This window comes from Physeter macrocephalus, chromosome 19 (assembly GCF_002837175.3).
Source record: "Physeter macrocephalus isolate SW-GA chromosome 19, ASM283717v5, whole genome shotgun sequence".
NCBI classification, from domain to species: Eukaryota; Metazoa; Chordata; class Mammalia; order Artiodactyla; family Physeteridae; genus Physeter; species Physeter macrocephalus.
Window position 1 is genome coordinate 49,714,498 of NC_041232.1, and position 16,549 is coordinate 49,731,046.

The 16,549-nt window shown below is 35.7% G+C and overlaps 1 protein-coding gene across 7 annotated transcripts in view; it reads left to right on the forward strand.

Annotated features, from left to right (window-relative positions):
* The window catches only part of KIAA1328 (KIAA1328 ortholog), a 393,845-nt gene that overhangs the window by 229,075 nt on the left and 148,221 nt on the right, over nt 1-16,549 (forward strand). For all 7 annotated transcript variants that reach the window (XM_024120502.3, XM_024120503.3, XM_028480601.2 and 4 more), the window contains one exon: nt 12,888-13,561. In XM_024120502.3, the coding sequence (XP_023976270.2) occupies nt 12,888-13,561 (674 nt within the window). The remainder of the gene's footprint in view (nt 1-12,887; nt 13,562-16,549) is intronic.

The window sequence follows — 16,549 nt, forward strand, 5'->3', positions numbered from 1 at the left end:
CGTCCCCTGCATCGGCAGGCGGACTCCCAACCACTGCACCACCAGGGACGCCCTGCTTCATTATTTTTTATTGAATGTTAGACATTGTCTGTGGAAAAATTAGATATAATATGAGTTTCTGTTTGATGTTATCTTTCTCCAGAGAGAATTTGCTTCTGCTTCTTGCAGGCAGTTAGCATGGTTCAAATAACCTTAACCCAGTCTTAGACTGAGTGGATTTGAAGTCCAATCGTAGTATGGGCTTTTCTATTACATTCTTATTACTAGCTTTTTAGGGGTCTCAATTGAGAGTCTGGGGTTTTTGACAAGACCTCTTTCTTGGAAGGCTCTGAAATCTAAATTTTGTTTCCACCCCTGTGACACTGCTTAAAGCTCTTCTCAGCTTCTCAGCTAGCACTTCCTTCTGTCTTGAACAGAAGAGTGGCAACTAATGTAAAGCTAACTTTTCTTGTTTACCTTTTTTTGGGGGGGGAGGGGTTACCTTGCTGAGCACTTGTCTTTTTTTTTTTCTTTCCTTCTTGTTTACCTTTGATCTGGGATCTTGGCCCCTTCATGTCCTCACTGCCTTGGTAACACTTCAATGCCTTCAAACAGATTTTTAAATGTATAATATATTTTGTTCTCATAGTTATTCATGAAGGGAGGTTTAAAACAAACTAATCTACAATGTATTCTGTCCAACCCTTTTGAGAATTTGGAGGTACTGGATCCTGATGGAATTCTATAGGGTACTTAATCAACAAATTGTAGAAAGGTTGTTGGTACCGTCCTCCTGCTATAGTTCCTTTTTGTGCCTTGGCTAGGCACCTACTCTCTACCAAGTCCCCTACTCTCTAAAGATCACTCAATATAATATGTAGATCTAAACACTTTAATTTTAATTATACTAATTCGTTTAGTTAACGTTTGGGTCTATGATAGGTCTTCCTTTCCTTTTTTGTCTTTTACTATCTCCCATTTATATTTCATGTCTCGATTCCTTTAAGTACTGAGTAGATTATCTTGCCTTTTGTTATTTCGTTTGCTTCCAACTGCCCACCACAGATGGCTTCTTGGCTGTCTTCTGTATTAGGTGGGCATAAACAATTTAAAGTGAAACTTCTTTAACATGGCAGTTACACCATTTGTACTCTGCCACCTCTTTGACATTTTGGCTTCATTCATTCTGCCTCACCCTGTCCACCATGCCCTGGACTACTTAGAGTTCACCATACATGTTTATTTTCATAATCTCCAGTTTTCTACTCATATTCTCCCCACTGCCTAAAATGTCCTACCCTACATACACTATACACCTTCACATATACCTTTGTCATTAATAAACTCCAACCTATCTTCCATAATTTAGTCTAAATGTCCCCTCTATTATGAAAATGCCCCAACTTCCCCTCCCCCCACTAAAGGCAAAGGTAGCATCACTAATGGTCCTCAACTCTTTGTAATAACACTCTTATCACATAAAGTGTTTTCCTCCTTAGCCAAAATTTGAGAGCCATGAATGTTGGGATTCTCATCAAACTTTGTATTCCCGGCAGCTAGGACAGTATCTCATGGACACTTCCAGATCCCTGTCCTCCTCACTCACCCCAAGGTGGCAGCCTATACCTTTGGGTAAAATTATAGAGCAGGAGGAGGATAATAATACCAAATGTGTTTATCCATAGTATTTTGTTTATATATACTCTTCCCTTCTATTGTTAAACAAATATGCAAGATTTGACTTTTAGTTGCAAAAGTTTTGCTTATTTATGTATTATTGTTTATTATGTATATTGCTTAATAATGTATTATTTTAAGTATTTTTTTAAATAGTTCTAGGACTGTATTTGTTTGGGAATATCTTTTACAAATTGGAGGACACCCTTAACTGAAAAAGGATTGGAGGAAAACGCAATTAACTTTACATTTTTGAAGGCCCTGCTTGTCCAAAATTTTCATAAATCTTCCTGCTGAACTTAATGTTGTCTCTCTCAAAATATGTCAGCCTTGTTTATGATATGAAAGTCAATTATGTCATGACTGATATTTTTTTAATAACTCAAAGTAGGAATCCTGAGGCAGTTAGTTGCCTTTTATTCAGGTGTGTCTTACAACCATTCTGTTTGCCTATCCCTAATCTAGGTTGATATAGCACACATTTTGTGGTCTTTCAATATAGTTTCTTATTTTAAAACCATTTCATCGAACATTTTAGAAAGTAATATAATGATCTGCTTTATGTTTAGATTCTCATCTCAAAAGCAAAAAGTGCTCTTGTAATTTACTGTTTTATAGATCCAAACCAAATAAGGCATTGAGATCCCTATGTTTATTGACCCCGTGTAATGAGAGATATAGTTGGAATTTTTCCTGCATTTATAGAATTTTTATTAACTTTTAAAGACTTATTGGAAAAAAGTACTTATAGAAGAAGTAAGTGGCTCCTGCAAAAAGTACAATATATTTTATAATAAGTAAAACTAAGTTATCAAATTTTTTAGGATACAAATTAGGTCATTTGGCTGTTGCTGCTCCTGCTTCCTGCTTACTGGTTCATTCCACAAATATTTATTACTTTAAGTATCTTTTATTTATAAAGACCAGTGTCATTGAAATATGAAATTGAGAGTAACATTGCCCCTCTCCTCAAGTTCCGTACAATGTGTACTAGAGAGGGGCCAAACTGTATGCAAAAAGAAATTATTGAGCACCTATTATCTCTTATTGAGATACAGCAATGGATGAAAGTGATGGTATTTTTTGAGGTCACTGCCCTCAAAGATTTCACAATTTCCACAAGGAGAAATGTACATTCTTACACATCACAAAGAAAGTTAAAGATGTGAAAACAGCTAACTGTGATAGGTCAGGATGAAATAAATACGACAATAAAGGGCTGAACAGAGTTGTCCTGGGGTGCCTCCTGGGGAAGGCACAGCTTATCTGAGCTTGGGAAGTGAGGGAACTACAGTGGGAGGCAGTGGTAGTAAGCCAGCCTTAAAACAAGAGTAGAATTTCAAAGCATAGAAAAAGGAGTTAGGGCATTTGAGTACTAGGAAATTGCATCACTCATTTTATCTTTTATTAGTTTCTAAATGAAATCTTTTCTCTTGGTTTTTTACAGTAAACTAAAATAGCTAGTAAAAAATGTTCTAAATTTTTAAAAGTCAGGATTTGTTACTATATAATTAAAGGACTAAGAATTCTAAAAAATCTTGAGCTCCCAAGAAGAGCTTGCCCTTTAAGGGTGACCATCTCTTTGGTTTGGTAGTTTTTTGTTCATTCAGAAATGCTTCTCATTAGGTTTCTTCAACATTTCTGGTCTGCAGCCATTTATATGGGGAAAAAATGAATATGGAAGACACTAATCTTTAGTAAAAGGACTGTGATTCACTTTGGGAAATCTTGATATAATAAAGAGCCTGGTTTTACTTTCCTCCTATTTCCTGCAAGTAGGCTATAGGTTATATTTCTTGGTATTTCGTAAATGCTCTTTTTCAAGAGAGTTTATTTTTATTTTCTAGTCTCAAAAATATAACACAAATACTTTTTCCACTCAACCAACAACATAAATGCATTCCGATTTCCCCTTCAGGGACAGTTGGTCACATTCAAATAGTGTTAACTTTATGTTTTCTAGAAGGTGTATTAAGAACTCTTTGTTAAAGCTTTCCTTCATTTGACACAAACTAATCTTGTTTGCTTCCTTTAAGAAGAAAAACTGCATTGAAACATCTTGCCTACATGCAGTTTTTGTTTCCATCCTTGAGCCTGACTGTTACTAGAGGGATATATGAGAGGACAGTGAGCCCCAGGATACTCTGTCCAAATGTAACGCCAAGGGAGTGGCAGGGGAAAACTGGTGTAAGCTCTTTTGGATCATTTTCTTGTGCTGCATCCCTAACTGAATCCAAGTACCCTTGGCTTTATTATTCAATATGTCTTGTTTTCATTTTGTACCTGTGAAGATTGTCCTCACCACTTCTAATTTGTCTTTGTCTCGTTTTCTCTATAAAAATTATTTTAGCTTCTTTCTGATCTTCATTAAATAATTAAAGCTAGCCTTGGGTATCTGTTTCCTCTTGTAGATTTAGAAAACCATGTATAAAGCTCCTTTTTTTTTCTTTTAGCAATTATGATCATATACGTGGAAGTGATTTGAATCAGTACCACGGTTATGTATTTCTATGGTGAATGATTGTCCCATCCCATCAAAATATTTAAATCCCATCAAATATTTAGGACTCTCCTCACAACTGTATTTTTGTCTTACTCAATCTTCATTTGTGTCTCTCTCAGATTTAGTGACCAGATAGATAAATTAAGATGCTGATTTAAGTTCTTGAGCATGTGAGTCATGTAAGGCAGTAATGTTAAAACACAGAATTTGCTAGGGGAAATAGAACCAAGGGGCATTCAGTAATTTTGTAGTATTTCTGTTAGTTGATAGGTGAACATTTACTGATTGGTATAATTTCTCATCTATCCTTTTCTCTCATTTCCTTGGGGTACAACAACCCAATCCCTGCGTTTTTCAGCACTTAAGGGTAGCACAAACTATAGAGCTTATCAAACCCAACCATTTTACTAACATCTAAATTGCCTAAGAGATGTAAAATGACTTGCCAAAAATAATAGAATTCCTAAGTAGCTGTACTGGAATTCTAATCAAGGTATTTTGATCTTAAGTATACCGTCAATTATTCTGTGCTCTGTATTTATTTTTATAGCAAATCAACACATTCCAGCTTTCAGGAAATGTAGTAATGATTAAAGAATATGAGGCTTAGCCTTTTCTGAGTCTGGTAATTACTGTTAAAAATTTTGGCAGGCCTATATTGTATGTATCTTAAGAGTTGGTACCGCGTTTGGTATCTGTTGCTAATATTCTGTCTTTTGTACAATCTTGTGTGCCTATACTTTTTAAATCTCGTAATTATTGACTTCATTGCCTTTTAGATTCAATAATCCTAGGTTGTGCTACAGTCCCTATGGGAAATAGAAAAAGTTAGAGCCTTGCAAATGTGTTTGACTGCTGCATTCTGTTACTTTCATTGATGGCCTGCAGCTTTAGCGATTGTGCAGTGGAGAAGCTTAAACCTCGAGGGCCCATTAGATTTAACTTGTTTGCTGCGTTGATATCTATATGTTAAACGACAAGAGAGTTCAGGTTATTGAATAATTTAAAATTCAGCTCTAATTGGTGTCATATGACCTGGAAAAGGCCATGGATGATGCCAGGAGCATGCTGTGAATTTCTTATAAATAATTCATAAATTAGATGATTCATTTGCCTGGATGTCTTGCTAAATGCCAAAGTTTGTAAGTTATAACTGATGATATAACACCTGTAAGTATTTAGTTCATAACACTAGAAGGTAATCTACCTTGATGATCTTCTAGCAAAATCTGCCAGTATAGGAGAGTTAATTGCACTGGGGAGAATGAACATTTATTTGGGATGAGACTTTGGCAAACCATACAGTGCAGCTGTTGCATTACGTAGCTTCTGTCAGCTTGACAACTGGTTCATGTAAGCTTGACTAAAAATGCAGCTTGTCATTCTGTGCCTTATTTAATATTAACTCCAAATGTTCTGGGTAATACAATGACCTGCCCCATACACAGTAGTTTAGGTTTAGAAATATTTATCTAGCTCTTGAATTTCTGACTTCATCATAAAATAAAGAGGATGGGGGAAATTCTGAAGTTACAAAATTGAGAATATTATTCTTATAAGGCTATCAGTGGGAATATGAGGATTGTTAATAGGGTGCTTGCCAGGATCGTAAATTATTATTTACCATTAGAGAAATGAATACCAATAAGATCTGTTGGTACTATTGACTAATCCTGTAGTTAACAACTCATAAATGCATTGTAAGTAATCTCTTCCTAATTATGTAATTAACAACCTGTTGCAGGAAATAATTACTGCAGTTTAGTTTGGCTCTCTCCTTACGGCTCATAGCAGAGATTGGCCAGGCCTGCAAAAATGATTTGCAGAAATTTATAAACATCACTGTTGACTTGTTGATGGTATTTCACAAAGCAATACTGCAGTTAATTTTTATTATGTGAGAACACCGGAAAGCCCTAGATCACCATAGGAATGTGTATGTTCATATATGTACCTACACACCTGTGTGTGCTTCCATGCATGCATACAAGATCATATCATAAATGTTTATAAAATAGACATCCTTTATTTTCTATGAAGTCTTTTAAAAATATCTGTCATATTTTAAAAGAGTATCTTAAAGATTCTGAAAACCTTCCAACTCAGAAATTTACTAACTTTCAGTATCAGAAAATTCTTCTTTGTGTCCAAGATAAGTCTCTCACACTTTTTTTAAACCTTATACTTTTCTCATAGATGTTTTTTTATCTAGTCATTGGCCTGTGTCTACCCAAATTAAGAGATATTATGCTTCTACTCTGTCATAAGCCAAGTATTGCCTGCATTTTCTCCTCATCTTTCTTTTGTACAGTAAATGCCACAGCATACCCTGTCAAAGATTTTATGGCTTCATTTCCGCCACATCTAGAGTCTAAAGATGTAGCCAAGATTATGGTACCTTTTATATAAGACAAATCCTAATATGCTACCATTTTGAACTTAATTTTTTTATCCGTTGTTTTCCATAGATCATTTTCTGTCTAAACATTTTTTTTTAATTTATACAATGTGTTTGTCCTGCCCAGGTATATTCTTCTACATGCTTTATGTTTATTTCTAATTAAGCACTCAGTCCAGCTCATTTTCATCACACAGAAAACATGTAAATAGATAGCACATCCCAAGTCATATTGTTCAGTTTGCTTATTGAGTTTTGACCATATCTTAGGATATGCATAGACTCCTTTAAATGGAAGAGCATGCAACGTAATTATCAAGTTCACTTGGCAAACTGTGGGATGCTAAATCTAGCTAACTGTATCGTTTTGTACAACTCATGAGCTAAGAATGGTTTTAGCTTTTTAGATGGTTGGGAAAAAAAGAATATTTCATGAAATGGGAAAATTACATGAAATTTAAATTTCAGTGTGTCTACAAATAAGGTTTTCCTAGAATAGTTATTCATTTATGTATTATCTCTTGCTTTCACACTACAAAAGCATAACTGAGTAGTTATGACAAAGTCTGTATGGACTGCAAAGTTTAAAATGTTTATTGTCAGACCCTTTACAGAATAAATTTGCTGACCTCTGCTATATAGCTATAAAAATACAGCCACATGCAGCACCATGTATGAACTTCACAAATATAACTTTGGGTGAAAGAAGTTAAACACAAAAGAATGTATATCATATGATTTCATTTATACTTTAAAAATAAGCAGGTAAAACTGAATTCTAGTATGGCTATTTAATCAGAGAAGTATTAAAGCAAAGAAGTGATTCCCATTAAAGTCAAGGTAGTCGTTCCCTTTGGCAAGAGAGGTAGAGAGTGGTGATTGCTCAGGGCCATCAGGGTCTTCTGAGTACAGAAGACAAGGGTCGTCTTCTTGGATGGTAGTTACATTGGGCATTGCCTTGCTCATAATTGTTTTGTGTACTTTTCTATATTTAATGTATTTCATATTAAAGAATTTTTTTAAAAAGATCTACAGCAGGAAGCAATGGAAGGTTATGGATTTGGAGTGAGGCATAGTCCCATGTCTCACATATTGTATTGATGTGACCTTGGGAAAGTTGTGTTGATTCCATGAACTTCATTTTCTCATCTGTAAAATGCTGATTATAATAACTACCTTACAGAATTATTGTTAAGAATAATAGGTTGAATATGTAAAACATTTAGCGCAGTATATGATAAACTCTGAGTTGAGAACAGCCAAAGTGACAGGGTCTTCTGGGAGCATGTTCTGCATTCAGTGGTCAATGAAGGTGACCATTTAGAGCCAAGTTATCTCATCAGAAACAATTTGCATGAAATTGTCTTCCCTGACCTTCATTTTTCATTTCTCATCTTCACTCCTTTAAAAATTATTTTGAATTATTTAAATATATTAGTTTCAACAAGAATTTCATAAAAGAAGATATCCAAATGACCAACAAGCATATGTTCATTAATATCATTACATATCAGGGAAATGGAAAATAAAGCCACAGTGTTATTTAACTATACAGGCACCAGATTGTCTAAAAATGAAACACACTAGCAAGTGTTGCTGTGAATGTGAAGCAACTGGGACTCTCTTAATTTGCAGATGGGGATGTGAAACAGAATAACCACTTTGGAAAGCTTATTGGCTGTTTCTAATAAAGTCAAATATGCCTGCCCTGTGCCCAAGAGAAACAAATGCGTATGTCTAAAAAAAAGGCTTGTATGAGAATATTCATAGCAGCTTTATATATAATAGCCCTAAACTGGAAACAACCTAATCCAATAAAAGGATAAACAAATGATGCTTTATTCATACAATGAAGTGTACTATGCAGCAGTAAAAAAGAATAAACTATTGATATACACAACAACATAGAAGATACTCAAAAATTATGTTGAACGTAAGAAACCAGGTACAAAAGGGTAGCATACTGTATGATTCCATTTATATGAAGTTCAACATAGGCAAAACTAATCTATGATCATAAGAATCAGAATAATGGTTACTCCTGGGAGTGTGAGGATGTGATATTGACTAGAAAGGACACAAAGGAACTTTCTGGGGTAATGGAATTGTTCTATAACTTGATCTGGGTGATGATTACATGGGTAAATGAAAGTATAAAAATTCATCAAGATGTATACTTAAGGTATGTGCATTTTATTATGTATAAGTTATGCCTCCATTTAAAAAAATACCTAATGGTTTCTAAGTTAGTGTTATATATCTGAAAAATTCATATCAAACCTATATACCAGAGACAGCAGTTTGGGATTTGTTGTTAGTTTAAGCCTTAGTTAAGAGAAGTTATATTTGTAAATATCATATAGAAAGCATGGAGCAGCGCCAGAAAGAAAAATACATCTGTTTCATTTAGGCCCACTGTGACTTCTGTGTGTCCCAAAGGCAAATTAAGCCCCATCCAAAGCACTTTATATGAATTATCTCATCTAATCATCACAACAACCTTAAGAGGCAGTGCAAGATGTTAGTGTTAGGACTGACATCCTTTATATGAAGGAGAAAGATGAAGAACCTCTCTATTATCTCAAGCAATTCAACTCTGGCCCAACTACAAACCTCACTGTAGCAAAATAAAGATAGATAACTGAACTCATTCTCCTTGAAGACAGTTCAGAGATAATCTGTTGTAACTGAACATGCCCCTTGGTGATCTCACCCCACCCCACTCCCCCCACACACATACACCACAATGTTCTCCTTGGAAGAAGTTGGGTAAATATAAGGTTTGCGTTTCCTTTTTGTAAATTAGTACCCTTATAAATTAGCACCCTTGATAACTGCTCATCTGTTTCACCACCACGTTCAGTTTTGATGTAGCTGTTATTTTTTACCCGTTTTTCTGTTGAGGAACCTGAGGCTCAGGCAAGTTGGATAATATGCTATGTTAGTTTTTTATTGCTGTGTAACAAATTACTACAAACTTAGCAGCTTAAAACAACACACATTTACTATCTCACAGTGTCTGTGGGTCAAGAGTCTGGCACAGCTTAGTTGGGTCCTATGGTCAGGGTCTTAGAAGGCTGCAATCAAGATGCCAGCTGGGCTACATTCGGTGGGTTGTTGGCAGGATTTACTTCCTTGCGTATGTATGGTAGGTGCCTCATTTTCTTGCTCACTGTTGTCTGGAAACTGCCTTCTGCTCCAGAGGTCATTGCCACATGAGCCTCTCCATAAGCCATCCCACACTATGTATAATAGTTTGCCTCTGCTAATCCCAAACTCCCATTCCTCCCCTGCCCCCCCCCCCGCCCCTTGGCAACCACAAGACTGTTCTCTATATCTCGGTCTGGGGTTAGCAGATGCAAACTATTACGTATAGGATGGATAAACAACAAGGTCCTACTGTATAGCACAGGCAACTATATTCAATATCCTGTGACAAACCGTAATGAATATGAAAAAGAATATATTGGTTTGGCCAAAAAGTTCATTCGGTTTTAAGTAAAAATAAAAGACACATTTTTTCATTTTCACCAAGAATTTTATTGAACAATGTATTCACTAACTGAATGAACTTTTTGGGCAACCCAATATATATGTGTAACTGAGTCGCTTTGCCGTACAGCAGAAATTAACACAACATGTAAATCAACTCTACTTCAATAAAATCTTTAAAAAAAAAAAAAGCCCTCCCACAACGCAGTAGCTTATTTCTTCAAGGCCAGCAGGAGAATCTCTGATCTTGGGGAGGGCACCAGACCCTCTGTTAAAGGGCTTACCTGACTAGGTCTGGCCCGCATTAGATAATCTCGCTTTTTATTAATTCAAAGTCAGCTGGAGCCTCAGTTACATCTGCAAAGTCCTTTTTGCCATATAAGGTAACATAACCACAGGATTGATCTGATCATATTCACAAGTTCTACCCTCACTTAAGGGGAGGAGATAATACAGGGTGGGGACACCAAAAGGATGGGAATCTTGAGGACCATCTTAGAATTCGGTCTGCCAAGTTGCACAGTCACCCAGCAGGTAATTGGCAAAGCAGTATTCTCTTTAAGCAAAGCATGCATGGAAATCATTAAGTTCTAGTGCCTCTCAAAAACATAAAAGCTAACTACAAAATAGTTTAGAAATATTCCAAATACCTGACATTTGTGAATAATGTAACACTCAGCACCATTAAAGTAAGTATAAGCTATGTAAATACCTAAAAATGCACATATGTAAATAATGTTAAGGAACAAAAATGAGAATATAAAATAATATACACATGCTATCTACTGTTATATTAATGATACATGGATTAGAAACTATATGATGATATAAAATAGTTGATTTAAGTTTCTGGACTTTTAAAAAATTTATTTCTCATTTTAAAAGTATAATCTGGGCTTCCCTGGTGGCGCAGTGGTTGAGAGTCCACCTGCCGATGCAGGGGACACGGGTTTGTGCCCTGGTACGGGAAGATTACACGTGCTGCGGAGCGGCTAGGCCCGTGAGCCATGGCCGCTGAGCCTGCGCGTCCGGAGCCTGTGCTCTGCAACGCGAGAGGCCACAACAGTGAGAGGCCCACGTACCACAAAAAGAAAAAAAAAAAAAGTATAGTCTATAAAAAGATGGTTTATCATACAAAATAACAGGTGATAAATGTTAAATATTTCTGTTGACAATAAGTGCTACAGAAGTTCAGAGTAGGGGAGATTAATGTGAACTAGAGTTATCCTTTAGGTGTAAAATAAGGTTAATTTTTTTAATGAGGTAGTTTATCATAAATTTTGCCCTAGAACTAGTTCCTTTTATGTAGCTTGTCATCTGCTCAGTGTCATCTGCTCAGCATATAAAATTGCATGGCTTCTTTGAAGAGGCCCAAGTCATCTCCCCAGATGTGGCTCATTCTCATTGAAATAGAACTCCTTTAACATTGCTTTAGAAACTCAAAATCTTAAAAGAGTCATTGTAATAGCCCTCTTTTATCATAGGAGAGGAAAAATTGTATTGCTATATATATGTTAGGTGACACTTATTACCAATCAGTTCATCATTTTCAACTATTGCAAAGTAAATTAGTGGGATTTTTTTTCCCCCTCTGCTAGGGATCTCAATTATTCATTCATTCTAGAGTACATGTCTCTGGAATACATAACCATCTCAACTGTTTATGAATTAGTTCTTACTTTAAAAGAAGTTGGGGCAAACTGAATAATAGCCTCCCAAACATGTCCATGTCCTAAGTCCTGGAACCTGTAACTGTCATTTTATATGGCACAAGCGACTTTGTATGACAAGAGGCTTTACAGACGTGATTAAGTTAAGGATCTTGAGATGAGGAAATTAGCCAAGATTACATGGGTAAGCACGATGTAATCAAAATGGTCCTTAAAAGAGGGACAAAGGAGCAGTCCAATGACCCATGGTACAGACCAGTGGTTCTCAAAGTGTGGTTCCAGATTGGAACTTGTTAAAAATGCAGATTCTCCGACTCTGCTCTAGAGTTACTGAATTGGAAACTCTGGGGAGTAAGCCAAGCAATTCACATTTAACAAGCCCTCCAGGTGATTCTGATACATCCTAAAGTTTGAGAGTCATTGATAATAAACTGTTTTGCTCTCCTTCATAAAACAGGCTTGAGGCTAAAATGTTGGGAAAGCTCACTCTACTGGCGTGTCAAAGGTAGTTTGCAACTGCTTCCTTTCTGCCTGAGTTCTATCAGACTGTAATCACTTGAACAGCATAATTGAAAAATCACTTATGTTTACAGCTGAAATTAAATATGTTTTGTATTTAAATAACTGCTTTTGGTTAGAATCATATTTTGTGGAAAGTGGTTGGTTTTATCTGTGTGCTGTAAAGATATTTATAAGAACTCATCAAATTTCTAGCAGTAACTAACATCCTGTTCAGTATAAGGTGAAATGTTATACATCAAATCTCATGCTGTGTAGTGGCCAATCAAAGGATATTTAAGGTGGCTGAATGGATTTCTTGGCTTAGTATTCAAAATTAAACATTTTAAGGCATTAACATTCAATGTTTTTCTTCTTCTCAAAGTTGATGCTATATACCCCTCATTATTTGCAATTCCTGAAATCTTGCTTAAGCAGCGAGTGGCAACACTTTCTTTTTCTCATCCTTGTGGATTTACTGAAATGTAGATTGTTTGAAAATGAGATTAGCTTTATGGCACATGTCTGTTTAGCTATGTGAATACTATCATTAATTAAGAAGACAAAAACACAGCTTTGTTCTTGGTAAACATATATCACTGATTTCTGAAAAGTCAAAAGAACTCCTATTGTGCTCTTATTTGACAAGTGATCTTGTGGTTCCTTTTAGGTATCCAGTAGGAAAAGCACTCTTTGGTCTTCATCTGTGGAACTGGATGGTTCCTACTTGAGTGAAGCCAAACCACAAACCCACACTCAAACCAAGCAAAGGCCTAAGTCTGCAAATCAGGACTCAGCTTCAGAATCCCTTGCGGAATTTAGGAATAATTCTTTGAAACCAGCAGCCCTTCATTATCCCAAAGAGGATGTGGACAAAGTGCCATCGGAGACCAGAACATGTAATTATGGATCCCCAGGGAAAAAACTAGTAGATGCAGTCCCTACAGAGAACGTTCCACCAGAGGAACTGAAGATGAAGGAATGCCAACACCTTAAGGCTACTCCATCTAGTCAGTGTTGTGGTCATAGACTTTCTGAAAATGCGGATCATGTTCGTGAGAGCCATCCGACAAACATGGTCCCTCAATATTCCAAGACACATCTGGAATCATGCAGGTATTGTGGGCTTTCCTGGGCGTCTCTGATGCGTGGCCAAGGGGCACTGCAGCCTAGTGAAACTGATATCAAAAAGCAGCTCTCAGAAGATAGAAGGCAGCAACTCATGCTTCAGAAAATGGAGCTGGAAATTGAAAAGGAACGCCTTCAGCATCTACTGGCCCAGCAGGAGACAAAACTACTCCTAAAACAGCAGCAGCTTCATCAGTCTCGACTGGACTATAACTGGTGAGTCCTACCTGTTCTTTCAGCAGTATCTATAGCTTGGAGAACACAGTATAAAATGACAGCTGTGTTACTATAACAGATGTGTAGGAACAGAAGTTCCTTGGGACTTTGGTTTGCTCAAGATGCACACCAGCTATGACTTCCAAGTATATTGCACTGTCTTTTGGGGAAGACTTGAAAGATTACCTTGTCTTCCAAAATGTTAGCTTAGAATATCTACTTCTCAGCAGTCCGGTATAATTTTTGCTGGATTTGAAAGACAGTATTTTTAAATACTACGATTACACAAAATCCTTTGCTGTTTGATGTCATTGTAGAGAATATTACCATTAAGTAAAAGCTTGAGATTTCAGGATGTGAAATCAGACTGAAGTGTGGCTAGCTGTCATCATTCCATGCAACAAATGATGGGAACCTTCTAAATTCAGTCTTTTCTGGTCATGAAGCATAGCCTGTTCAATAACCAGTTCTTATACACTTACCCACATTTAAACTGTTCTTCCTCAAACAAGTTTTCCCTGAGAACAGTGTTTCAAAAGCTAAAGTCCTGTTTTATATCATGTAGTGTTCAGCATAGTTTTACATGCAGAGTCATAAAGTTTGTTATCTTTGTTTAAAAATAGTAATAAATCAGACACAATTGTATTTTAAACACAAGAAAATATGGCATTTATGTCTTTTTTAAAAAGTAAGTTTCAAGTTTTCAAAGGGAAGTGTGTGTGTGTGTGTGTGTGTGTGTGTGTGTGTGTGTGTGTCTTTCCCTGCCATTTCCTCCTTGGTAAAACATACCATTTCCCCTTTGTGCGCATTCTTAGACACATAGATCCTATACAGACACACTTAATACTAGTGTTATTTTCTTTTACTTCTTGGGGTTAATTTTCTTTCATTTTCAGATTTTGCCTAATATTTTTTAAATTCGAATTTCTTTGGAAGTTCCATCTTGACATTTTTCCTTCAGTGAGGAATGGTTCTAGGTACTTGGGATAGGTAAAAGAATTTTCAAGTGCGGTCTTTAAAGAGGTCACAGTCTAGCAGGGGAGAATGGATAATTTTAGATTAGGCATCATGTTCATTTGAACAGCATTGTATGTTCCAGTAGTGCTGCATAATGATAATAAAGTCTTTATTGTTCTCTTGATCACCCTAGCTTAGATGAAAGAGCTATGAAACACAGATTTTGTACAAGTTTTGTGTGTATATAAATTGTAAACGTTTATGCATATGTATAGAGATTTTTAAAAACTTTTTATTTTGAAATAATTATATTTAGATTGATAGAAGTTGCAAAAATAGTATGGAGAGGTTCCATGTACCCTTCACCCAGCTTCTCCCAATGACTACATTTTATACAACTATAATAGTAAATTAACGTTGGTACAGTGTGTATGTGTATTTCTATGCCATTTTATCACATGTGTGGATTTGTGTAACCACCACCACAATCAAAATACAGGACTACTTCAGCACCACCAAGATTTCCTTTGTACTCTAATGTTCTGCCCCCACCATCCCTAACCCCTGGAGACTCCTAATATGTTGTCTATTTCTATAATTTTGTTTTTTTGAAAATGTTATATAAATGGAATTATACAGTATGTGAAATTTTGATATTGGCTTTTCTCATTCAGCATAATGTTCTTGACATCCATCTAGGTGGTTGCATATATTGTACCTTTTGATTTCTGAGTACTATTCCATGATATGGATATACCATGATTTGTTTAACCATTTATCTGTTAAAGGACAATTGGTTGTTTTCAGTTTTTTTCTGCTACAAATAGAGCTGCTATGTATTCTAATACAAGTTTTTGTGTGACCTACGGTTTTTGTTTCTACAAATGAAAACTAGGAGTAAGATTGCTAAATCTTATGGTAAGATCATACTTAGCTTATACCACATTTAGTTTAAAAAACTTTTCTACCAGTAACGTATAAAAGATCATTTCTCCACATCCTTGCCGGCATTTGATAGTGTCACAGGTTTTTATTTGACATGTTCTAATCTGTGTGTAGTGATATCTCATTGTCTTAGTTTGCATTTTCCTAATGGCTAGTGATATTGAATATCTTTTCATTTGCTAGTTTGCCCTCCTTCCATCCTTTTGGGTAAATTGTCCCTTTAATATCTCTTGCCATATTCCAACTGGATTGTTTGAATTGTTTTCCTATTGAGTTTTGAGAGTTCCTTATATTCAAAGGATATAAGTCCTTTGTCAGATAGGTGGATTGCAAGTATTTTCTCCTGATCTGTAGCCTGTCTTTTCAGTCTCAAAAAGGATCTTTCACAAAGCAAAAGTTTTCAATTTTGATAGTTTGATTTTTTATTTTTATCATAGATTATATAAAGTTTTCATGATGACTGCTGAATTTTGTCAAGTACCTTTTATGTGTTAATTGACGTGATTGTGTGATTTTTCTTTTTTAGCCTGCCAATATGCTGGGTTGCATTGACTATTCTTTTTCATATTGACCTAGCATTGTATCCCTGGAATAAATCTCCTTGGTCATAGTGTATAATACTTTTTATATATACAAATTTCTATTTACTAATATTTTGTTAAGGGTATTTACATCAATATGTATGAGGGATATTGGTCTGTAGTTTTCTTTTTTTATACCATCTTTGGTTTTGGTATCAAGATAATATGGGTCTCATTTATTTATTTCATTCATTTCTTTATTATTTCCTTATTTCTGCTTGCTTTGGATTTATCTTGTTCTTTTTTTCTGTCTTAAGGTGGGAATTTAGATTATTGATTTGATACTTTTCTTCTTTTTTACTGGAAGCATTTAGTGCCATAAATTTCCCTCTCAGCACTGTTTGTTAGTCTCACATATTTTGGTATGTTGGTATGTTCGCTGAACATAATGTCCTCTAGGTTCATGAATGCTGTTGCAAGTGGCAGGATTTCCTTCTTTTTTCTGGCTGAATAATATTCCACTGTGTGTGTGTGTGTGTGTGTGTGTGTGTGTGTGTGTGTGTGT